At 40.3% G+C, this 25,300-nt stretch overlaps 1 protein-coding gene across 1 annotated transcript in view; it reads left to right on the top strand.

The window, feature by feature from the left end:
* PKHD1 (PKHD1 ciliary IPT domain containing fibrocystin/polyductin) overlaps positions 1 to 25,300 on the top strand; it is a gene marked incomplete at both ends in the record, with an annotated part of 268,094 nt that overhangs the window by 217,609 nt on the left and 25,185 nt on the right. The window contains one exon of the mRNA XM_082047184.1: positions 21,544 to 22,549. Coding sequence (XP_081903310.1) covers positions 21,544 to 22,549 — 1,006 coding nt within the window. The remainder of the gene's footprint in view (positions 1 to 21,543; positions 22,550 to 25,300) is intronic.

Genomic DNA, 25,300 nt, shown 5'->3' with positions numbered 1-25,300 from the left:
TTTTTTTTTTTTTTCATTGAAAGTAATAGTGAAAGGAATACAAAGATAGAAGTCCCATCAATATTATTTGAAATTAGATACAACTAATGATTCAAAAATACTTATTTTTTAAAAAAATCAGAAAATTGGATACTGATGTGAGATTTTTCAGCTTTCCAAATAGACGGTCTTGTGAGCATGAATAATTTGGAACTGCCATTTCTTATGTTTTTTCTTTTTTGACTAACTGATATTGAAGAAAATTAACACTCCGAAAGAGCTTTTCCTTCAGTTGAAGAACTGGAAGATGTGGGGCAGTTCTATAGAAGCACATTTCTAAGATATCTCTGACCTCTTTAAGTGGAGATGGTGAGTGAATTGAAAAAATACATAAAGACAGAGGTAGAGGAACATATCTGTGCATGACTGTGTAAGTTGTGTTCCACAAGAAATCCAGTAAAAAGCTTCATATTCAACTAAAAAGGAAAAATTAAAGGGTCAATTAAAAAGCAGACTGCATCATAAAATAAAAGTGTGTCAGTGTTTTTGAAGGACTGACATGCCATCCCTCACCTACATATGCTTTTGACCCCAACATAGTCCTTCCTCCTCTTACAAAGCTGAAATTACATGTTGTGTTAGAACCCAGTCATAACTAAACCCCCAAACGAGGTGACTTTTCATTTGAAGAAGCTTCAGAAGACCTGGTTTCAATCTGTTCCCAGCCACAGAGAGACTACCAGACCTAAACATGTGTCTGTCCTGATCCCAGAGGCAATCAGAGGGAAACCGTGCGGTGGGTTAGGGGAATGAAGGTTCACTTCTGCCTTCCTGAATCTGTATGATTCCCAGACAGAAATTATCTATATTAGGGAGTGTGCAGATGTGCTGCAGCCAAAGGGAGTGGAGGTTCCTTGCTGCAAGCTGTGGTTTTATTCACCAAATATCTCTTTACTCTCATCAGCTTTCACTGAGGCTGTTAACTACGGTTTCCCTCCTATCGCTGTGGTCGGCTAATCCAATGACAAATTTTAAGTAGATTGGGCTATTGCAGCAACGCATTGAGTTGATTGGTAGAAACTGCAGAGAACTCCTTCTGTTACCATCACATTTATGTAAAAGCTGAGCAGCATTAAAGAATTCTATAGTCCATTTTATAACTGGTACCATTCTTAGTTTTTCCTTAAAGTATTTCCAAAACTACTTTAAGTCTGTACGTTAACTGAATGTCCGTGTGAGATGTCCGTAACACCTGAAATAAAGTATTCATACATATTTATATATACATTTAAATTGCAAGTTAAGAGATGGTAGATGCATAAGGGGATTCTACTCTCTCTGGTGTACAGATCACTGAAATAGTGAAGACATCTCTGTCTTTTCTCCTGCTGCCCCAATCGTTTTGGTCACCATCACCTCCCTGCAATCTAGTGATCTAAAAAACAAGGACTGGTGGTGACAAAGCATCAGAGGGAGGCTAAAATCTGTGTGGCATGTGACATAGAGAAAAGGTCACATTGCCCTGCATCAGCCCTCTCCTAAGTCAAGTTAATTAATGGTTCTTTTTTTCTTCTAATTCAACTGGATGTGCCTCGAGGTAAAGTGCTATTTGTAACAAGCCACATTCTGGAGCCACCCAGCCTGACACCAGTTCTGCGCCTTCATATCTCTATGTCTTCAGGCCAGGAGGCATCAGCTGAGCCCTCCACTCACTTTTCAGGTGTGTGTATTGCTCTCAAGTCAGCTGGCCATGGATGATAATGAACCTGGTCTAGGTGGCTTTCCATTGAAAATCCAAACACCAGCATGAGCTCCGTGGAGCAAAACAGACCAGAAATGCAAAGAAAGTCTCAAGTGATAGGCCACAATAATTTCAGTCTTCTTACTTGTGGACAAGGAATAGGCTCCTGTCCATAGCAGCAAAAGAGCCACGTGTGGAGCATCTGAAGAATAAGGGAGATGGAAACACATGGCCAAAATATGTCCATGTGTCCATGGTCCAGTACCTGCCTCTGATCAGCTCTGCTTCCACCTTGCCTGGGAGGTGTGTTCCTGCCCTGTCCCTTGTGTGCTTGTGCACAGACATACGTTGGCTGAGGTGATGTTCATGACACTTGGGGTCCTACCAAAAGATCTGACCTCATGCTCCTACCGTTCTTGCTTCTTTGCTCATGCTTCTGAGTCCCGCTGGCACTGATGTCCGCTGTGGATCATCTCTGCTTGTGCTCAGATCAAAAGTTTTTGTGTGCACCATGCTGTATGGTTAAAAGAAACACCAAACTGTTTTACTGAGGTTCACAGTTGTCAGCCAAGGCAAGGGCAGACAACACGTTGTCCTCTCCAAAATCCACCAGTGTCAGAGTCCTGCTGATGTGGCCATTCCCCACCTCATCCCACTCTTGCGCCTGTATTTGCTCAGCCTTTCTGGAAGAAGGATTTCCGTAGCTAGTTTGGTTTTGTGGGAGTTTATGCACACACATGTTTATCCACACACAACGTTCCACCTGGAGAAGAGAGGGCTCTAAGGAGACCTTATTGTGGTCTTTCCAGACTTAAAAGGGGCCGATAAGAAAGATGGGGACAGACTTTTGAGCAGGGCCTATTGTGACAGGACAAGGGGTGATGGTTTTAAACTAAAGGAGGGAGATTCAGGCCAGACATGAGGAAGAAATTTTTTACACTGAGGATGGTGAGAGCCTGCCCCAGGTTGGCCAGAGAGGTGGTGGATGAACCATCCCTGGAGACATCCCAGGCCAGGCTGGACGGGGTCTGAGCAACCTGAGCTGGTGGAGATGTCCCTGCTCATAGCAGGGGTGGCACTGAGGGAGCTTTGAAAGTCCTTTCTAACCCAAACTTTTCTATGATGCTACAACATCACCCACTGTTCCTCAGAGCATCTTGATTAGAGGGATGCCCATGCATTGGTTGAGGAGGGGGCTTACTTGATGGCATCATTCATCAGTTTCCCACAGTTACATGAGGTCATAACCTCACTGAACTCAAAGATTACAACTGATTATTGAAGATCAGTGTTGGATGAAGCTGCATCAGCCAAAAGAGACACCAGCTGAGTAAAGACAGGATGCTATTACCAGGTTTGTTCTTGTGGTGACTCCAATCCTCCCAGCTCTTTGTCCCTGTAGTAATTAAGGTGTAGTGAGCAGGCATGTCTCTCTTCATCTGCTGTCAGTCTATTCCTTATTTCCATCAGGGAGATAATGGCTAGGCGGGAACTAGATTGTCCCTTCTCTTCCGATTGAATTTGAAACCTGCTTTTGTGACAAACAAAAGGCACATGACAATAACCGTTCCTGCCTCTCTATAATCCTTTTAACAATCACCTCAAATTGTTTTTCTCCACTTAAAATTTTTTTCTAGTGCAAGAAAATGTCAGTTTCATCCTTGTAAACTACTAAGTGACCAGTAGTTGTTTGCAAAAATTACGCAACAAATTAAAAATTAAAATCTGAGTATGAAAAAAATTAACAACCTCCAACAACGTTGGGACAAGGCCAAACATTTCAAACAAGGTCTGCTTAGTCTTTGCCTCTGGGTGTGAACTTGTCTCTCAAAGGGGCCCAGAATTAATACTGGTTGCAGTTTTCCCTGTTCATTTCCTTCAACTTGAGATGATACCTCTCTAATTGACATGGCCTGTGCTCTCTGTTGGATTTTACAGGAATTTTGTGGTCACAGCAGCACTCCCCTGGGCCAGGCGTTAATGTGGATAGGGGCTGTGCCCATGATAAAATAAATAAAGTGATGCCAGGCCACAGACATGTATACACAATCCTCTGCTCTGCAAAAACATTTAGAACAGCCCCTGGCATTCTGTTGTCCTGGGCCAATTAACACTCTCCCAAATGATTCTTGGGAGCTAACATGTGCCAAGGAACATCCCCTGTTGGTCTGTTGGATGAATCCATTCTGTTTTGAAAGATGAGAGGGTTTAATAGATGAATGCAGCCAGACCATGTCAGTTGGCCCCAGTGTCTGGGAATACTCCTGGGCACATTTAATTTACTAGTGAAGATGTAGCCAGCATGTCTCTTCAGGACCATCCATTACTCATATATCCGTGTTGAAGATTATTTTTTCTTGCACTAGTCTGATCGTATCCCACTGCCTCTGGTTTTAAAGCTCTTATTTTTCTTTTTTGGCTGCTGTAGCTCATCTGGTATGTCATCTGCTCTCTTCATAAATCTGCGCTGCATTGTCTCACATGGTCCTCAAAGATGCTCACATTCTAAGAGCTGCTTTTTTGTTGGTTTTATTTTTGTTTGGTTTGTTTGTTTGTTTGTTTTGTGTTGTTGATTTTTGTTTTGGTTTTGGTTTGTTTTTCCATTCTGAGCTGATTAAATGACCCTGATTATAGTCAATTAAAAGGCATCCCTTCTCTTTGCAACCTATGTGTTAAATTTTTGGACAGTTTTTTGTCATTTTCTGCCTTTTTTTCATTCTCTCTGAAATGTATAGATGGCAGGAGTTTGAATAGTTGCTAGGAAAATCTGATGACGGCTACCTCATGTTTAACCCTACCAGTAATTCCTGAGCTGTCTGGAGTGGGATATTTCTCATAAGAACATGGGAGAGCATGGTGGTGCTGATCTGCACAACGTGGCTGCAAAGATCTCACATCTTCTGACTACCTTTATGCTGGTGAACGACAAAGCATCAGAGACAGTTTTATGGCCCTGGTGCCAACTCTTAATGGGACACATGCATAATTAATAACTCCCTTATTCTCCAGCCCAGACTGGTCACATCCAAACTGAGATGGTCACAAATCATGCTAACCCTCATACAGCTACTCAAAACTATTTTGGCCAGTGTTAGTTGATCTAGATAAAAAAGAATGCCAAGAATTCTTCTAGGAATAAAAAATATGTGTGACTGAGTACTAGGGCTAAGACATAAGCCTTCGTAAGCCTCAGTGCACCTCTTTTTAAGGCTGGTGGAAAACTTTTGTGTCCTATTGTGTTCCAGAAGGTCAAATTGAGCCTGGAAAATGCATGGTTAAAGCTTTTTGAGAGCTTTCAGCATGGGCAGCATGTCTAACATGCCATCACCCCCCCAACCCAAGATGAAGAAATGTCTCTACAGCAGTTCAGATGTTTATTCTGTTTGTATATTTCTGTCTTCTGTGAACGAAAGAAATCCAACCCACCAAAAGCTTGAACGTTGTTGTTCCTGGCTGCAGTGTTCATAGCTAGGTTCCAAGATGTTTTGTTCCTCTTCAGTTCCCATTGACATCACTAATGTTGAGAGTGATTCCTCATTCTTATGGGAGAGGTCTGGTGTCTGGGAGGAGAAGGACTCTGAAAGGCTGCAGTTCTCCTCAAATCCTTCCTATTGATGTCTCAGATGTGGAATAAATCAAGAACATTAACCCAAAGAAAACCCAAACCAAACCAAACCAAACCAAAAATACAAAAGAAACAAAGGGAAGGACTGAGATATGCCTTCCTGTTCTTATAGTGATTTGTGTTTGTTAGGATAGGGAGCAGACAGATTTGGGGAGTACAGGAGATGCCTGGACAGTCTTCAAAATAGTAGTTTCCATTGATACTACTTGTTCAAATTGTGTGTAAGGGTAGAACGAGTACTATTCTGGTTCACAGCACATTCTGTGCAGAGACTTCTTGCATATAGAATGTTTCTTTTAAACCTCTTCACTAGTTATTAAGTGGATGGAATAGACTTCTCACTTTTGGTGTTTATTCCCAAAATTACTGTATATAGTTTGGGTTAACCTGGGAAAATATTAAATAACTGGGCTTGAATTATATGAAGAATATGATTATTAAACCAGACTGTAGCTGTCAGGTCCTTGGAAACCTTTCTTCCAACAGCAGCAGAAGGTGAAGTCCTGCATTGGGTTTGAAGGCTGGACCCTCAGATCCCTTTAGGGCTCAATTCCTAAACAGTAAAGCTCCCTTTATCTTCCTGCTCTCTTTCAGATCTAAGCTATCTGAGCAGTGTCTCACTGTCAGTTTTTTGGAGCACAGTGAAGGGGAGCCCCGTCTCCATGGACCCCTGGCTATAACTCATAAATCAGATAACTCATGCCCTTCTTGTTCCAGTCCAGCGCTCTAAGTTTGCACAGATCAGCAGAATGTTCACTAAATGGTCATGTAAACACCATTGTGGTTAAACACTGATCTCTGATATTTGGTACCTAGATGGCTGGTAATGCCCAGAGTTAAAATGAGGTTGTGGTGCCTCAGGGATGAGGCACAGGCTTTGACAATACAGATCTGATCAACATTCATACGCCCCTTAGACGTCTACTGGATGCTCCTGCAAAGGTCAGGTGTCTTTAGTGCTCTCCCAGAAAGTTTTTAATGGAGTAAGCTGCTCACTTTTTTTCCTTTCTCATAATTTTTTGAGGCAGAATCCCCCAACCCCCCAGGCAAACAGCCAGCCTGAGGCCAGATATTCACTTTAAAATTATGATGAAGCTTGAAATAAAACACAGCCAGGCACTGAACCCACTAATGCTCAGTCCAAAGGTATTAAGGCTGCTGGTTGATAGAGACAATATCTAGTTCTTCGAAATGTTTTGCTTCCAGCACCCTGGGTGATTAGGAAGGGAGGACTAGGCAAAAAAGATAATGATTCCGTATTTGCTGTGGAAATGGCAAGTGCAATTAGAATTGCCAACTGAGTTGTGATCAAAATTCTGATTAATTACTTACTGCTATTTCACAGAGAAGAAATTAGTGCGTATCTAATTGGCATTACTGAAATGTATTATGTGCCTCACTTGCATAAATTAAATGTAAAGAACAAATCTACTGCATGTATATGAGAGAGAAAGAGAGGGAGCAAAAGAGAATGTATGATGCCGGGCACGATCCTCAGGTGATGTAAATCAGGACTGCTCCGGTGAAGTCCCTGAATGGTGAGGCTCAGACCCATGATGTTAAAAATACTTTGATTTGGGTGTTTAACTGAGGGTCTGCGCTATATAAAAAGAGAAGGTCAGACTAGAGGATCACAGCAGCCTTTCTGCTGGTCTTATCGGATCTCACTCTATCAAAACCAGTCACAGCAAATCCTGTTTTCAGCTCATGATGCCGCCGCACCAGCCCCCACCATACCATCAGAGACTTCCTATTGCATGATTTGCGCTTGCTTATTTATTTCAATTTCAGCCCTGCACATGCTCTAGGCACATATACAATAATGGCAATTACACATTGTACAAAGCACATCAATAATTTTAGTATGAAAGAGAAGGAAAATGCAGAGCTACAATTCCAGGGCCTTAATCGTCAAGACCACATTATGTCAATGAAGCAGGGACACAGAGGACTGATTAGATAAATTCCTCCTTGCAGTTCCAACACCCGGCACTGAAGTACCCACCATGTTCTGAAAATGAAATGTATGCATTAAAAATGTATCTGCATCTATTTTCCCTCTGGTGTCTTTTTGGTTTTTCTAACAAACAGAATCTTACAGACAAGAAAAGGAAAAAACATCCCTAGATGGGAACTTTGGCAGTGCATCAGCTCTCTATAAAGAAGTCAGCGTGGTACTTCGGTGGAGCGAGCTGTTGATATCAGTGGAGATCAGATGAGCCTCCTGCTCCCCACCACCCCTCAAACAACTTTTATTCTCTGAGTAGAAATGGGAAAAAGGTTGCAAAAGTGGTGAAGCAAACAGACCCCCTCATTTACTGTTGCTTTGAAAGAGGTTAATTTCCTAAGCAGGAGCCTAATTCTGCTTGCACACTGTTGGTGTAGCTATACCAAATTTAAAGAGTCACACCAGTTCCCTCCAAAATAGCAATAAAATCAAGCAGCTATAGAAATTGCCCTGCAGTGCCTTGCTAGTATCCTTGCCTTTTGCCTGTCCCCATTGTGGTGGCATTCTAACCGTAAAATATTATTTTTTTCTTTTATTATTCATTTAATAATGAACTGGTGTCTGACCTCTTAAACAAATATTTCACTTCTGCCCACTTGAATCTGAAAGGACACAACCACCACCAGTCAGCTCAGATGTTCTTTCTTTTCCTATCTCAGTCTTTCTTATCTCCATGATCAGCTTTTCTCTGTCTCTCTCCCCTTCCAGACAGCTTTATTAAATTCAGATCTCTACTTCTGAGGCCTCTGTGTCTGAGCTCCCATTCCATGTGAGCCACCAAAAAAAAGAATATATATATATATATAAACAAGATTCCTCTAAGCTCCTCCTCCCCTGAATGCCCTTGGTAGCACAAAGATCCTTTCCACGGAACATCCTTCTGGTTGGATATTCAGTTACATACCACAGTGCTGCCATAATTATTAACCCTTTTTGAACCTCAGGGAAACATAATGTGCAAGAAAACACCAATTAATTCTTGACGACTGACAACATATGCCTGACATAATCTACTGCTCTTTTGCGCAGGATTTGGGTTGGAAAGTGAGATCTCTGCTGAAAACTCTTCCCCAGGGGCATGATAGAATAGAATAGAATAGAATAGAATAGAATAGAATAGAATAGAATAGAATAGAATAGAATAGAATAGAATAGAATAGAATAGAATAGAATAGAATAGAATTACTGGGTCTTTCATGGAGAATGGTTATTGCCCAGATGTCTCGACAAGGTAATGCAAATTTAGAACTGGGTTGGACTAATTTTCTACCTGCTGGATTAGTCTTAATGCTTACCACTTAGTGCTCACTACTGAGTCCACTCTGGCTCTGGAACGAGCCTTTCCATGCTAGTGGGGTACAAACACAATCTACAATGCTACAGCCTGATGTCCTCTATGATTACCAGGTGAGGATGTGAAAATAAAGCAAACCCTACCAGATGGAATCTTTTTGTTGCCCCTTCAAACTGGTTTCTTCATGGCACCGTGGGAGCTGAGAGATGCTCTGATGACCCAAACCAGCAGAAAATCCCCTGCAGGTCCCAGCTGAGAGCCTGCCAGCTAAGATTTTCAATTGTTATGCCCAGAAGTTGAAATATATTCTGATACTGTTGATGCAAAGACATAAAAAAAATAAAAAATAAAAAATAAAAATCATGCTTATGCTCATCTTATGTATCTGTCTGGCAATGCTGGTGTTCTACTAAAAAGCTAGAACCAAAATTGTCCATACTGGCAGTTCTTTTCATAAAAAGTAGATAATATAGATTACTATGTGTGAAGGGCATCCTTTAAATATTGGTAGGATGCCTGAGCGAAGCGGCCTTTGGGAATCCTATATTGCTCTGCCTATCTTAGCTCTGTTTCAGTGCTTTTTCTTTTACTGGTGTCAAGCGCTAAAAAATCTCAAAGAAACAAATCTGCTTTCTGCACCTACCTGCTTTCCTGTGCACAAACAGTGTATTCCCACATGGCAGCTTTGAACAAAATTTTGTAGCAATTGAATATTTGTGCGCTTAACCACATATTCAGGGAAATTATAAATAAATATGCACTACCCCAACACTAAGAGTCTCAAAAATGTTATTGACTGTTTTAGCGCTTCAGCGTAAGATACACCAATTTATTTTTTTTTTTTTTTCACAACAGTCTGGAGGATGAAATCATTTCTCCATGTAGGAATGCAGCTTTATAATTTTATTCTCAGATAGGGTCAAAATATCAGCTGTTTTATATTGACCTAAGCATCAAGCTGTCATCAAATAGACCACCTGAGGAAGTGGCCTGCTGCGAATGCATTTTAACCTTCCGAACAGAAACATCCAAACCTTTGCAAGCACAACCTCCAGAAATTACAGAGAAAAGCAGAGAACAAATGGGCTTCGCTTTTAGCCCCTTCAAGCACCACACGAAGGGCCATTGCTTCTCTTTTCTGTTTCCCATTGCAGGCTGGCATGTTTTCAGACTAAACATGTCCCTGTAACCTAAAACCCGGCCATCATTTATGGGAGTACCCTGTGCAGCGTGGTTAATAAATAAAAAGTGAAGAAAAATAAAAAGACAGCCTTTCCACTATTAACAAAAGACTCTTCAAAGCTATTCTTTTGCTCTGGGCTTTTACAATAATAAGCTGAAAAAATACATTAGAGAGTAGACTCCTTTCTAGCCACTTCATATTTCATTTTGCCTCTCACTTGTCTATTTATTTTCACGTCTTTCCTGATTACTTCTCAATTGTAGAAAGACAACATTAGGCACAATGAGTTTTAAATATACTCCCTGGCCAAAATAACTCCAAGGTCTGTCTGAAATTTCAAACAGCTCGCTAGTAAGTCTAGAATAAAATGCAAAGGGAGTGATGTCTGTTAATCAGAGCGGGACACTCAAGACTGGGTGGGTGTTTGAGCCCTCCACCAATGTCATTATTCTTCTTCATGGACACCATACCACCCAACTAGGATCAGTGTGACTCTGAGTTCATTCACGTTTATATGAAGATGAAGTACTCTATCTGATAAAGTACAAGAGATGTTCCAGCTCCAAACCTACTCTTTCCCTGTTGGAGCTGTCCAGAAGAATTTGATGGGACAAAGAACGTGTCTTGGACTACCTAAAACAAGCATACACCAGTATAACAACGATTTGCAAAAGGAAACCTTAAAACTTCTTCAAACCATCTTGCAAGTGTTTGAAGTTATATATGAAAACATCATTAGGATCACAGATCTTCTTGAAGTCATTTTTAACCCTGGTATCTTCTCTGGACATATTCTAAACTGGGAATTTTGACCTAGTAAACATCTAAAAGCCTAAAATATAGATACACTATGATTTCTGATAAAGCCCTCAGAAGCCTGATCTAACTTTGTAGTTAGCATTGTTCTGAGCAAGAGGCTGAAATAAATGATATCCAGAAACCTCTTTTTTCCTATGATTCAGTGTAGGCATGGTATTTTAGGACTATGCCTGCAAACACATTTGATTTTCTTGCACCTGGTGTTTGAAACCAGTCTCCTTCTATCCCTGTACCCATGTTGGTTCCAGAGGTTAGAAATTACTTTTTTAGGCTCTTGTTGTGTTTGCTGAGATGTCTCTTTTGCAATAAATTGCCTAGTTCTGGGCTTTCCAAGGTATTTTGCTCAGTGTACCTTTTGTTTCCAATGCGAGCCGTACTGCCCAGCAGACAGTGCCACGGTCTGCAGAGTGACTGCTCAAGGCATAGGTGGGAACATCTGGATCCAGTGGCTTAGACATTGTAGCTACAAAAGCCAAGTGCAGAGTTCGATCTTTCTAAGGGTCTTTCTCAAAAACTTGTTTGCAGGCTGTTTAGACCTCTGTCAGGGATAGGGGGACTTTTTGTTGTTGTTATTTTCTAGATTAACGTGGCAGTGGCTTAATTTCCTTTATGACTTTACCCTTGTTCATAACTGGAGAAGATGGTTACTTCAGAGGTGTGTACGGAGTTATCATTTCTCACTTATTTCAGAATGGGAACACCTATTACCCCAGCTATTCTGCAAACCTTATTAGCTACATCATTAGGAGTTGGGCTCATTTCACCTAATTTGAGCTGTCCAAATACAGGCTTTCAGTCCAAATGAGCTGTATAGGCTTCCCATATAGCGAGTAGAGACAGATACCTCCAGAAGTGATACCATCCACCCAAGGGAAAGCAGGAATGAATGATCCTCTTAAAGTCTCTTCTCTGTCTCTCTCTCTAATGATTATTGTCTAGATGAACAGCTTAGCCTAGACAATTAGCTTAGACTAGATGCTTAACATTTAGGCAGCTAAAATTAATGTGATGAATCCCATTCTATGTGCTCAGATAATGACTCTAGCCTTTGTATCTCAAATTTTATCTCTTCAATATGTTTTCATAGGTGTTCAGATTCTGGGCTATACTTTCAGATTAATTTCAACTTCTAAGGCTTAAAATACTTGCCTCCCATTACTGTTCATTGTCATAAATATATCATGGGATATTATACCTGTCTGTACCTGTAATGAAATCCTTCCACTTTAAAATTCAACTCCATAGCCCATACAGGACTAATATTGCTGAAAATCACCCTAATAATGTCACAGGAACTCTTGTGCTAGTGAAGATTTCTGTCATGAGCATGGGCTCTAGGACTGCCCCTTCAGCCAAGGCAGGTGCAAATAGATTTTAATATTTTTTATAACTTACCTGGAGAAGGAAAAGAAGGAAAAGAAGGAAAAGAAAGGGAGAAAAAGAGAGAGAGAAAGAGAGAGAGGGAAAGGAAAGGAAAGGAAAGGAAAGGAAAGGAAAGGAAAGGAAAGGAAAGGAAGGAAAGGAAAGGAAAGGAAAGGAAAGGAAAGGAAAGGAAAGGAAAGGAAAGGAAAAGGAAAGGAAAGGAAAGGAAAGGAAAGGAAAGGAAAGGAAAGGAAAGGAAAGGAAAGGAAAGGAAAGGAAAGGAGAGGAAAGGAAAGGAAAGGAAAGGAAAGGAAAGGAAAGGAAAGGAAAGGAAAGGAAAGGAAAGGAAAGGAAAGGAAAGGAAAGGAAAGGAAGGAAAGGAAAGGAAAGGAAAGGAAAGGAAAGGAAGGAAAGGAAAGGAAAGGAAAGGAAAGGAAGGGAAAGGAAGGGAAGGAAGGGAAAGGAAAGGAAAGGAAAGGAAAGGAAGGAAAGGAAAGGAAAGGAAAGGAAAGGAAAGGAAAGGAAAGGAAAGGAAAGGAAAGGAAAGGAAAGGAAAGGAAAGGAAGGGAAAGGAAGGGAAAGGAAGGAAAGGAAGGGAAAGGAAGGGAAAGGAAGGGAAAGGAAGGGAAAGGAAGGGAAAGGAAGGGAAAGGAAGGGAAGGGAAGGGAAGGGAAGGAAAGGGAAAGGAAGGAAGGGAAAGGAAGGGAAAGGAAGGGAAAGGAAGGAAAGGAAAGGAAAGGAAAGGAAAGGAAAGGAAAGGAAAGGAAAGGAAAGGAAAGGAAAGGAAAGGAAAGGAAAGGAAAGGAAAGGAAAGGAAAGGAAAGGAAAGGAAAGGGAAAAGGAAAGGGAAAAGAAAAGAAAAAAGGAAAGAAAAAAGGAAAGGAAAGAAAAAAGAAAAGAAAAAAGGAAAGGAAAGAAAAAAGAAAAAAGAAAAAAGAAAAAGAAAAGAAAAGAAAGAAAAGAAAAGAAAAGAAAGAAAAGAAAAGAAAAGAAAAGAAAAGAAAAGAAAAGAAAAAGAAAAGAAAAGAAAAGAAAAGAAAAGAAGTTGAGAAGAGAAGAAAGAGAGAGAAGAAGAAGAGAAGAGAAGAGAAGGAGAGAAGAGAAGAGAAGAGAGAGAGGAAAGAGAGAAAGAAAGAAAAGAGAAGAAAAGAGAAGAGAAGAGAAGAGAAGAGAAGAGAAGAGAAGAGAGAAGAAAGAAAAGAAAAGAAAGAAAAGAAAAGAAAAGAAAAGAAAAGAAAAGAAAAGAAAAGAAAAGAAAAGAAAAGAAAAGAAAAGAAAAGAAAAGAAAAGAAAAGAAAAGAAAAGAAAAGAAAAGAAGACAAGGCTTCAACTCAAGAAGTCACCTCAGCCATCCATTTGATCTAAAGGATATCTGCAATTGCAATTTTCCCAAAATAAATTAATATAATTTGCTAAAAAACCTCTTCAGTTGTGTTAATTCTACCAGGTTCCTAATCAGCTAGTTTCAAGGCCTTACTATCTTTTTTTTTTTTTTAACTGAAAAGATATTTTTCTAATTTGTGACCTAAATCTCTCTGGTTAAAATATTAATACCTTTTCTTGTTCTTTCTACATTGAACATGGGAAAGCAACCTTCCTTCCTTCCTTCCTTCCTAATCATTTCTATAAAGCTTCTATAAACAAATTACACCCTTTTATATACTAACTGAAATGTCTGCTGTCTCCCTGGGCTGAACTTGGGGTATTTTGAATGTGTTTGTTTAAAAGGTATATCTGTAGAATAAAATTTTAGGGCAAATGCAGAGCTCTATTCTGTCCTCTCCTTCATCTATGTCTTATGAAAATAATTGTCATTTTTAAGCTTAATTATAATCCAAATACTTCCAAAATCTACAGGTATTTGGTGTTTTCCTTCTGGCCTTTCTAATGGAAAATTGTTCTGTCTCTTTGTGAGTCTGTTCCCAGGACCAAAAAACTGTTCTCATTGGGAAGAAATTATAATAATAATAATGGTAAAATGGAGTTCCTTGCAAATTTTATTTTGAGGCAGTTCATTTTATTTTTGCAGAAGAAAAGTATGATTTGTCTTTGCAGTGACTGCAGGACAGGGAGGGAAAGAGAAGCTGGGAACCTTCCTGTCCATAACAAAAACTGGCAGCGATGGTCTTAATAGACTTCAGGTTTATTTGACTCTTTCACCACTTGTCAGAGAACATACTTTTGCTTGTGGTAAGAAAATTTACCATCCTTTAAATAATACAATAACGCCAAGGAAATAACTCAGCAACCCCGTCCTTAAATGCCAGCTCTAATTGCTAAAGAATGCAGTCGTTGTGAGAAACTGCTGATGATCGAAGAACTCTCTAGTTGCTCCATATTCCTTGTGACATTTACGGATGCTACGTTTCTTCCCATTCACCGTTTTTAGTTCTTTTTTTATAGTTACTCTTGCTGAGTAACTAAAGAGTTAAGTTAAAGAGTAACTAAGAGTAAAGAGAAGCTGAGAACCCTCCTGTCCATAACAAAAACTGGCAGCAATGGTCTTAATAGACTTCAAGTTTATTTGACTAATTCTTTCACCGCTTGTCAGAGAACATACTTTTGTTTGTGGTAACGAACCATGCTCTTTCCTTCGCCTTTTCTCCAGCAAGTAGCACCAGCCCTAGTGTGGAGCACACATTCCTGTTATGATGTTTGCTGTCAAACTCATTTATTTATGTAACCGCTGTGCCCACAAGCAACCCTGAAAGATTTCAGAGCCCTGGTGTGGGGTCATGAAAGGGAAAACGAGGGGGAGGGTGAAGCCTCCACTGGTTATGAGAAAGGAACTGACACAGGAAATGGTCACATATGGCACAGATTTATTGTGTCCGGGACTTCCCATTCAAAACTCATTATATCCACAGCTCGGAGCAGCACATGGCATGGATGCTTTCGTTTTTAGGTCTGGCGTCTTGATGAAGTTGCTGTTCTGCTTTCGGGTGGTGGTTTTGTCATTTCTTGGCTGGAGAGACGGTGACTGGAATCATGTTGGCAAAGGCTTTGCCATTCGCTGCCTTTGTGTTGAGCCCCAGTTATCAGTTTGACTGAAGCTTCATGAATAGGTTTGTTGGTCAGGAGGAGAGAAAAATCCTTCTGGGCTTTAAATACACCTAAAGGAAACCAGGATTATCTTGAGGGGAAACAACAGGAAAACCTTTGGTAGTGACGTGAGAAACAAATGGCTAGTCGGGGAGCAGCATGTTTTTTTCAAAGCTGAAATAATTTGGATTAAAAGTTGTTTATCTTTGCTTTTTTTCTCTTTCAATCATTTTTCCTGGGAGACAGGATCCCTGTCACACCCAGATATTGGCTTTTTAAATTATGGTTAATGGCTTCAAGAGGTTTGTGGGAATAGTTTGTATTATCTTCTTCATAAGAACAACTAAAAGCTCCGTTCAGGGCCCTGGGTCCTACTTTGCAGACTGATGGACAAAAAGCCACTATTTCCACCTCTTAGCTGTGTATTGTTACCCTCCAGGAAGGCTATGGAGACCCAAATTATCTCTTCCATGCTGTCCTATGAGGGTTCACTCTGTCCCATTCTCCTCAGTCTCTTGCCCCACTTTTGATAGCATTACAGTAGGGTTTATGGTAATGACTCCTCATTCTCCTTCATTCTGGGTTACAGTTTAACGGTGCTTAATTTATCTCACTTTTGGGAACTCTCTGAAAATCCACCGAATCATGAAGTGTAGTTCAATTACACTGCTTCATCATTTTTATCTCCATGCACAACATAATGTCAGGTAATGCTTCTTTTTTTCACCATATCGGATTTATTCCCTAAGTAAACATTATGGGGAACTTTGTGTTTTCAGTTTGGCTAAAAAGACCCAAGTTCCCTAATCATTAATGATAATGCAGACAAAAATCCTCCATAATTGTGTCTTTCTGATTAAGTTTAATAAAATGATAAACAAGCTGCTCTGGGCTGACAATACCAGGAATGGGCCTGGTGTTTGTTGAGTCAAGCAGCACTAGATTATGGACACTGGAGATTCCTGGTCACTCCTGCTACATCAGGAGAACAGCTCCAAACCCAGTTTGGTCCCAGGTAACCCAGCAGTGTCCAAGACAATTCCTGGACATTTTCTGGAAATTAACACGAGTCAGGAACTGGTCCAAAAGGGCAGTTTGGAGGTGGACACTGTGTTTTGGAGGGTCAGTGGCTTTAACACTATGGGAGTACCATGCCAGCTGGCCTCAGGGACAAGGAACTGGCCTTGGCACCAGTTATTTTATTGGTTTTGATGCATGAAATGCTCAGTTCCATCCAGCCCAGGTATTTCCAGGTGCGATCACCTTGCTGTGGCAGCAGAGCATTTCAGCAGTTCTGTGACACTACAACGAGCATCTCTTAATTCAACCTAGACACAAGGCCTGCACTGGTTAACCTCACTAAAGGGCATTTCAGATTTACTGAACCACCTCCTTTGAGAGGACTCAAGATATATTATGGCCAGGTTATTCTCCTTCACAGATTTTCGCATGTTCGTGTTGCAGGTTTGATATTTTCTCTCAAATATGAAGACCAAAGATGATGTCTCTGACTCAAGAGGTTCCTAACCTGTAAATAACTGAAAGCTTGAGGAGCATTTTGGTTGAACATTGCTATATACGTGCTTTCTTCCCATGCTCTTTCTAGAAGACTCTTTTTGATCACTCTTGGAGAGCAATCTGGCCTCAGAGGGCTTCTAGTCTCTCTTCTTAATACTTTGCTTGTGCACTTATGCCTTAAGGTCAAGAATGAGTTATTACTATAGTCTCTGGAAAATGGAAAACTGAAGTTTTTTGCTCACAACTTGAAAGGAAATATTATCATTTGTAACACATATGCCTTACCTCTCAGTCGTGAGGGAGCTCTGAAGAGTCAGTGCAAGCATTAAGAGTGTGTAACCACATGAAAGATGTAAGTAATGCTTGATTTAATGGCAAACAAATAGTAGCGATGTGTGTGAATATATCAATGCACACAAACAATAAACGCAAGAACAAATATTTCACCTACTACACCTATTTTTCTATGGATTTTTATATGGAAGAGGAGGGTTAATGCAGATCTTGTGATGCATAATAAGAGTGAGCTTATACTACAGACTTTCCTTCAGTGAAAGCTCTAATAACTGTTTTTTCTCTACTTGGGCACCTACTTTTACAAAACTTGTAGGAACATAATATCTTTGAGTCCACAAATGTGACTGAAATTGGCCAGGGGGTTCAAAGTTTTTTATGGAGGAACGATAAAACAGGAGAGCATAAAACCCCACACAGTGTGGTGTTATGAGACTCATTTCCTTCTAAGATAATTTTCTTTAAAAGAACGAATTAACAGCCTAAAGCAATCACTCACTTTTTATTTACATGGTCCCTGCTATGAGTTTATGTGTGTATCTTTATGTGTGTATCTCACACACGTATGTACACAAATATATGAGCAAGCACACATGCCACCTCATATTCCCATGTGTGTGTTCTCAACACACCCGTTGTGAGAAACCCACGTTAAATAAGCTACTTTGCATTCCATATCAGTGTGTTTATCCCCCATGGGAACACTGTTAAACTCAATTGAGTGATATCGCTAATTTACAGTCAGTGGGGTTTCCAAAAACGATGGGAGATTCCTTGGTTTGGCATCTGCTGAAGGTGATGGGAATGTTTTCATTTATGGGAAACATCCATGCTCAAGAAACATAGAAAACCATTTGTATAGAAAAAAACAACTGACCTCAGAATAATTTACCTTCGCTAGATTTCTAATGTCCTGTTGCTGAGCCCTTTATTTATATATATATATATATATATGTATATATACATATATATATTTTATTTCACATTGAATGTCGGCAGGTCAAAAGGAACAGTTAATGTTGATGAATATTTCCCCCTCAGCAAAGATATGTGCTGGCCAGCCCAAGGCCAATGAATCGCAATTTCTAAACAGTGTCTCATTTATCTCTCCCCTCCTCCTCTACTCACTTTTATATTTTTGTAACTATAATTGTAGTTAAATTAGAAATAACTGACGGGCAAATCCAGTCGGATGGAAAGAAAATTGAGGGAGATTTATTTTATTTTGATAAAAAACTGGCAATGCCTTTTGTTTTTGTCAAAAAAAAGACTTTACTTTTCCTTGTACCATGAATTGTGAAATCTATCATGAAATGGGTAAAAATTATTGAAGGAAATGGTGGTGTGAACCTGAAGGGGAAAATCATTAATGTTGATGTATTTCATTCAATTTTAAATGTAGAATTTATTTTATTTTATTTTATTTATTTGTCGTTGGGGAACTTGGGAAAAGGCGGGAGGCTTGCAAAGGACTCTATGTGCCTTTAAGTCAAAACATCTATTTTAAAAATACTCTTCCCTTCTTCCCTCCTGCTCCATTTTTCTAAATAAAGGATATGAGATGGTGGTGGTGGTGGTGGTGGTTTTTTCCTAAGCAAAGAGGACCCCCTCGGCGCATTTTTCTTTTCAAATGTGAAATGAGGTGGAAAATCCTCATTTCACGACAGGAAGGACAAATATTGACACAAATTTAATATTTGTCAGGAGCCCTAGAAGCAACCTGAGCACTAAAGATCTCATATAGAGATATATGTTTGTATGTCTATGTGTGTGTGTGCACATACGTAATTAAATAATAAACTTGACTTGGTGATGGGGGAATCTGCAGAAAAGCAAAGTTTATTCTCTGAGGCTGAGGAAATAGCTGCAGAGGGTGGACATACTCACTCTCCAAGGATTATTTTTCTCTATTTCATGCACTAAAGAGGACACATATGTGCCACACGTGCCCATGCAAGCACCTGACAAACACTTGTCCTCTTCTTCTGCAATTCCCAATATGACATTTCACCTCACCTGTGCATTGATTGCTACAGATATGAACATTTTCCCATCTTTCTTACCCATTTCTAGGCTCTCCATTTGACTCACATACGTCAAGTTTCTCTGTTTCCCTGTTTTTCTTTTTTTCCTCCCTCTCACACACGCATGTGTGCAAACACACAAATATAACCTGTTTAATCTAATTTCACCCATGGTGGGGGGATGCTTCTGGAATTTATCGCTGTTATTGTTCATCGCCAATGTAAATAGCACATGTCACCTCAATATTCAGTGGTCACTCAGTATTTATTAAGTCCTGTCCACTCTGGCCTTTTTTAGAGGAAAGCCCCGGGGCAGATTAGCTGCTGGCCCTGACACGTCACTTATCTGTTCACATTGATTATGAAAGTCAGCTGTGGCCAGGACTCACTTCTTCCTTCTCCTCTCAGACCCCTCTTACAAGCACCCCTGCTTGGATTTTCATGAGGAAATAATCAGATTAGGGCTTCAGCGGCGAGTTCATATGGAGTTCTCTTTCTCCGATGTGCTACTAACCGAATAAACGTGTTTTGCGGTAAATTGTAAATGACGTTCTGATTACTAAGGCCAGCACGGGTTTCATTTAAAAGCGATCGAAATTGCAGGCTGCAGAAATTGTGACTGGCAGATAAGGCCATTTGGAAGGAGACGAGCAATGATACGTGTGTGTACGGGAAACCAAGCAAACCTGCTTTGCAAGGCGGGCAGGGCAAAGAAGAATTGCAGGGAAGTCACAAAATATCAGCTAATCCCATTTGTAGACAAAAGCAATGTCACGGGGGGGGGGGGGTCGGGGGGTGGGGGGGGAGACACGGGGGCGTTTCTGGGACAATACCAAACATCTCTTAGCACAGAGTTTCCACTTCTGCTGCTAAATGAAGTTGCTTCTCCTCCTTTTGCCCCTGGCATACGCTGATAGCAAAATACTTACAGTTCTAAAGCAAGAAAAAGGAAAGAAAGGCAAGAAAAACTGAAAGAAAATGTCAAGCTGGTATCTAAAAATAGGGGCATTTGCACAGATCTTCTCTGACTTGGACCTCTTCCCTGAACAAAGCTTGAAATGTATGTAATTTAATTGCTTTCCTCGGTGATGTGCAGAGTGATGGCTCATTCTGGGAAACGCTCACAGACCGGGGTAGTGGTTTGCACATGAGGAATCCCCTTGAAATAAATCATAGGTGAGTGTCCACAGGATCCAGGCATCAAGATGTGACTATAAGCAGAGCCCAGCCTTATTTCTCATAGTTCATTTCTTTTCCAGGAGACTGATATTTTCTTCTCTTTCACAGCTGTAATTTTTTCTTGATAGGAGAATGCCATTTTATTCATCCAAGAGTTTGTGACGCTCAAGGTTGCTGCTGTCCCTTTCATTTTTAATCATTAGCGTCAAGCATCGCTGATCTGCACATACATCCCCAGAGCTACAAAATGAGGAACACAGAGTTAATTTAGATATTGGCCATGCTTTGCCTAACGTGTTTGTGAGCACAGCTAACTAGGGAAGGGGCAGGCTTGAGGAGGGAAGGAGGATTATAGCTGGCTGCAGCAGAAAATTCCTCCTTTGATATTATTTTGAAGAGAGGAAGGAAAAACAGAAACACACATCTTTTCCTAAGATGCCCCAGGCAGAAATGTTTATGTTTTTGGTGCCCATATCTGAACTCATTTACTTTTATTCTCTCTTTGTAATCAATGATGATCTCATCATTACAGCCTGAGGCACAATTTCTCTAATCTTAAAGCAGAGACCCGTATTTGGTCAGATGGAGCATACCTGAATTCAGAAGACTTTGTGAATTGCATCTCTTCTATACATATCCTTCCATAAAAGGACCCTCTTGTGACTTGTCTCCACAGACACTTGGGAAGGGATTCGGTGGCAAATTCTGATGTGAATGGAAGTGTCTTAGCTCCTATTATTATCAGTGAAAAAATACTTAAAATATTACCTTAAGTGGTTTTTGCACTCCCACGGATGGTGTATTACATCTACAGATGTTGTAGCACCCAAAGAAGTCCAGGTGACATTATGCACTTGTGTTTAAGTGACAGGATCCTGCCTCTGGTCAGTAAAATTGGAAGAGTGTAAAGGGCAATCCATCTGACAAAGCAGAGGTATTTTAGGGTGAACTTCCTCGCTTTCTAAATTGCTTTGTCTGTATTGATGGCAGTGGGAGCTTAGACACTTGGAGCACATGTAAGGGTCTCCGAAATCTGTAGGTTTCTGAATCTGGTGCTTTCTTCTAACTCTAAACTTGGTGAGTTTGTTGACCGCTGGAGTAGATTAATGATGTTCTGGTCTCTTCCCATTTTTTTTGTTTGGTTGGTTTTGTTTGTTGTTGCCTGCCTGGTCTTTCAATGGTGGCCATAATTTGATATCTGGAAAGAACAAGACAAGTGTATATGGCACTTCTCTGTCATTCATTTTCAGCCTTCAACCATTTTCAGGTAAAGGACACCTCAAGGTAAATGTGCTTTCTGCCTATTTAATATCCCTTAGTGTCCAGGCTTCTCTTAAAACTATGCAAAATTTTAGCACCAGCAAAGTGTCTTTGAACACTGAATGGGAAAACAAGCAGCTATAGCAAAAATTGTTAAGATGGTGTCTGTAACAATTCACATGTTTTTTTCTCTCCCCATCTCTATTCTCTTCCAGGAATTTACAGAGATGACAGCAAGTGTATCTCCAAGCCCTCAATAGAAGGCTACTTCTGCAAGGAGACAGATCATGCACTTGTCATCCTAGAAAACCTGGACCCTGGTATGGTCAGCCAGAGACTGTTTCCAGTGGTAGCAATGACTGGCACCTTTATGGACACCTTCAGTGAAGTGACATGGCATGCATCATGTTATCCTGAAGAACATCACTCTACTATCTTTTCTGTGTTGCCATCCACCCAACTTACTACAATTTGCTTCCCAGACCTAGCACCTCTGGCTTTCAGACTCTACCTCCTCAGCGGCCAAAACACAACCAGACTGCCCCTCGCTCTATTCTACAATGAACCACTCAGCCTTCGTGTTTTCGTTCAAGGGAAATACATCTCTCCAACACCATATTCTTTCTCACTGAATGAAAGGGCAGGAGCCAATTATTTTAGCTTTGAGGACAATCTTCTCTATGTTCTCCTGCATGAGAAGGAACCTGTAGAAATAGTTGCTGGCCTTTCCCTTCTTGTAGCGTTCACTGTAACTGAGGATGTTGGGGAAGAGGGTGAAGCAAATACAACATGTCGATTGGCCGATTTCCTGAAGGTTGGCCATGACAAAGTCAGGGTGGTCCATCATGTGCTGGGAGGTGAAAGCATGTTGAAGGTAATTTCAGCCAATGCTAGCAAAAAGAGATATCACTGCCCTGACATGGCATTTTGTACTGCTGTTCATAGCAGGTCTAACTCACAGAAACTGGGGAGAGGGTCGGACAATGTCCAAGCTCTACAGCCATCTGATGTAGCTGGTCCATCACGAGTGCTCATCATTGAACTTGGTGATCCACCAGGCCATCCAAAAAATGAGTTAACAAGTGATATCTTAAAGAGTTTGGCCAGAACAATTATCAACTCTCATCAGAGTGGAGACCTTCAGAGAGGCCTTGGCTTGCCAGTTGATACTTTAATGGTGACTCAGCCTGCTTTAGTGTTTTCAGCAGAAGACAGCAACAGGTAAGTACCAGATGCAATACCAGCAGTTATTGATTTAAGCGTAGTGAGGCAATTTAACCACTTTATGTGCTTATTAAGATAAGGAGTAAGTTCTCTGTTGACTGAAATATTGCTAACCATCGTGAAACACATTATAAAGTTTCCATAGCAGAGATATGTCCAAGTACAAGCTGGACCCCTGACTGTGAATTGCTGTGTTATTCTGCTGGTGCTCATGGATCTACACAGTGCGGAGGTGTCCATGTTGCTTTAAGCCAGGAACAGAGTTCCCAGATGTTTACCTTAAAATTATAAAGTATTTGATAAAGTCAATGTTTCTCAAGAAGTTCAGGCTCTTAAATTTTAAACAATTAAATCTACAAATGTTTATAAATTGATGTAGCACAAGGGACGTACTACAAAAAAATGGGTTATTGCCTTAACTAGCTTGCAGGTCTAAACCTTGATTCACATATTTTTAAACTTTAAGGCCAGAGAGGATTGTTTAATCTTCTACTTCGATTTTCTGCATGACACAGGACACTGCTTTTCACTTTGGTACCTCACTGTTGACCTTTCTTTTTGGCTAAAATACTTATTCTAGAAAACCATCAGGTCTTGAAGATACAAGAGCTGGACATATCCAGTACTACCTGAATGTATGCCTAGATGTTGAATTCTTATTCCTGCTTTTGCTGCAATAAGTACTTGCCCACTTTCCCTCCCATGAAAGTCCCTTGTTCTTCCCTTCACTGTTACATCAGTGAGTTTCTTCCTTCTTCTCCAGATACCTCCAGACTAATCAAATCACTTAGCTGTCTGCTTTTTAATAAATTGCAAGGTTTGAGTCCTGGATAATGTTTCTTTCCTTCTCCATTTTTATTTTCTGAATGCTTTTTGAAGTGCATATGTCTGAAAAGCCAACAGTTTTCCTCTATATCAGTGCCATATGCAAAAGTGGTACTAAATCCCACTTTCTACTGACAGAATTCAATGATCCCATTAGCCCATTTTTCCACAGAACTAGAAGAGCTCATGATCCTCTGTTTGCTCACTGTATTTGCTAATTCCTTTTCAGTTCTAGCTTTCCAGGATACAATCCATCCAGTTTGTTTGCCCAGATCTAACACAACACAACATATGGTCTAGGTTCCTGTGTTTGATTGTTCTCTCCATAATGTATCAGTCCACCTACCTTTATGTGGATTTTATATTTATGTTTGTTTCTTGACATAGATAAAGCATCAGGCCAGCAGCTGCTTTTGACAGAACAACACAGGACACCCCTTTACTTTATAATGATTTCTCAATGGAAGCTACCTTTTGAGGTCTGCCAGTCACCGAGTTCTTGGTCAGCTTCTTACATACTATTTTTTTATTGACGTTGTGTACCAAGACGGAGTTTTTGAAGGTCATTTTTTTCTCCTCCTCCAAAGCAATAAACAACCCTTTCTGTCCCCCGCTTCCCATGTCCCCATCTCACTCTTTTCAGCCTCTTGCAGCCATGATTTACATGGCCCAGATGGCCGCCCTTATCTGCAGAGAAGGTTGTGAGGAGTATGGCTGGGAAGGGAGCAGACAGCAGTGTATTCCAGCCTCAGATCTTGAATCTATATTAAAAGCATATGGGTAGTATGAAAAAGGTAATATCCCATCTGTTTATAATAGGAGACATGGGATTTGATGTTTGGCAACCTTATTGTATACTCTCCTGATACTGCATAATGTTATTTTTTGATGTTGTGCACTACTGAGCCTTACCCAAGTATACGCATATTCTATCTATTCAAGAAAGAAATCTTATTTTTCTAAGACTTATTTTCTCTAATTAATGCCATATCTTCTAACATTTACCATTGACCCCTGTACCATCCTGATGTCTGTTGGCTGCTAGTGATACAAACTATTATTCACATGATTAACTTTTCTACTAAGCACTCTGTGGCTTATGGTGGGGAAGCACCCACAGTAAGGACACTGCTCTATGATCACAGAAATCTTTTTTTTGCTCTGTTATTTAGTTTTGGTTTTGTTTTTCACAGAATCACACAATCATAGAATCATTTTGAATGGAAGAAACCCTCAGGATTGAGTCCAACCATAAGCTCTCTGGCATTAAACCATGTCCCCTCATCTATATGTTTTTTAAACACCTCTAGGAATGGTGACTTCACCATTTCCCAGAATTCAAGGTTTGGTCTCCCCAGTGCCGAGTACAGTGGGACAATCACTTTTTTGTTTTTTTTTTTTTTTTTTTAAGTGGTGTTATATTAAGCACATTGGAAAATAATCATTTGCAGGGTCAAATCTTAAATCAGGGCCAAACTCTGAAGATAGATGATATTTTTATCAAGGGAACTAACATAATTATTGTTGATGGGGATATTTTTGTTACAATGTAGGATACCACAAAATGGGACAGCAAAAAAATGTTGTAGGAAGTCTCTACAGCCTGTGATAGGCAATTTTATCATGTCTTTATGACATCTCTTGACAGGCTGTAGCCTGCAGAGTGTGAGGGGTACCGGACCCTTCATTCAGTGTGTTCATTATTGATGATCAGAACAAGAGGAGAAACAATAACTACAGTGTGGGAAAGGAAATAGGTGTAGATTTCTTTAGAGTAAGTTCACCAGAACCCTATTGAATGCTTGTGGGTTCCTGAATGCATCATTGGGACATCATGGGGGGCAAGCAGAGATCATTTAGAGAAGATGATCACATTCTGTGTCCCAGGGAGGAGAACTTGTTCCTACTTTTTTTTCAGGCACA

This window comes from Streptopelia decaocto, assembly GCF_964273445.1.
Source record: "Streptopelia decaocto genome assembly, chromosome: 3".
Lineage (NCBI taxonomy): Eukaryota > Metazoa > Chordata > Aves > Columbiformes > Columbidae > Streptopelia > Streptopelia decaocto.
Note: the sequence above shows the minus strand (reverse complement) of the source record. Positions and strands in the feature narration are given on the sequence as shown.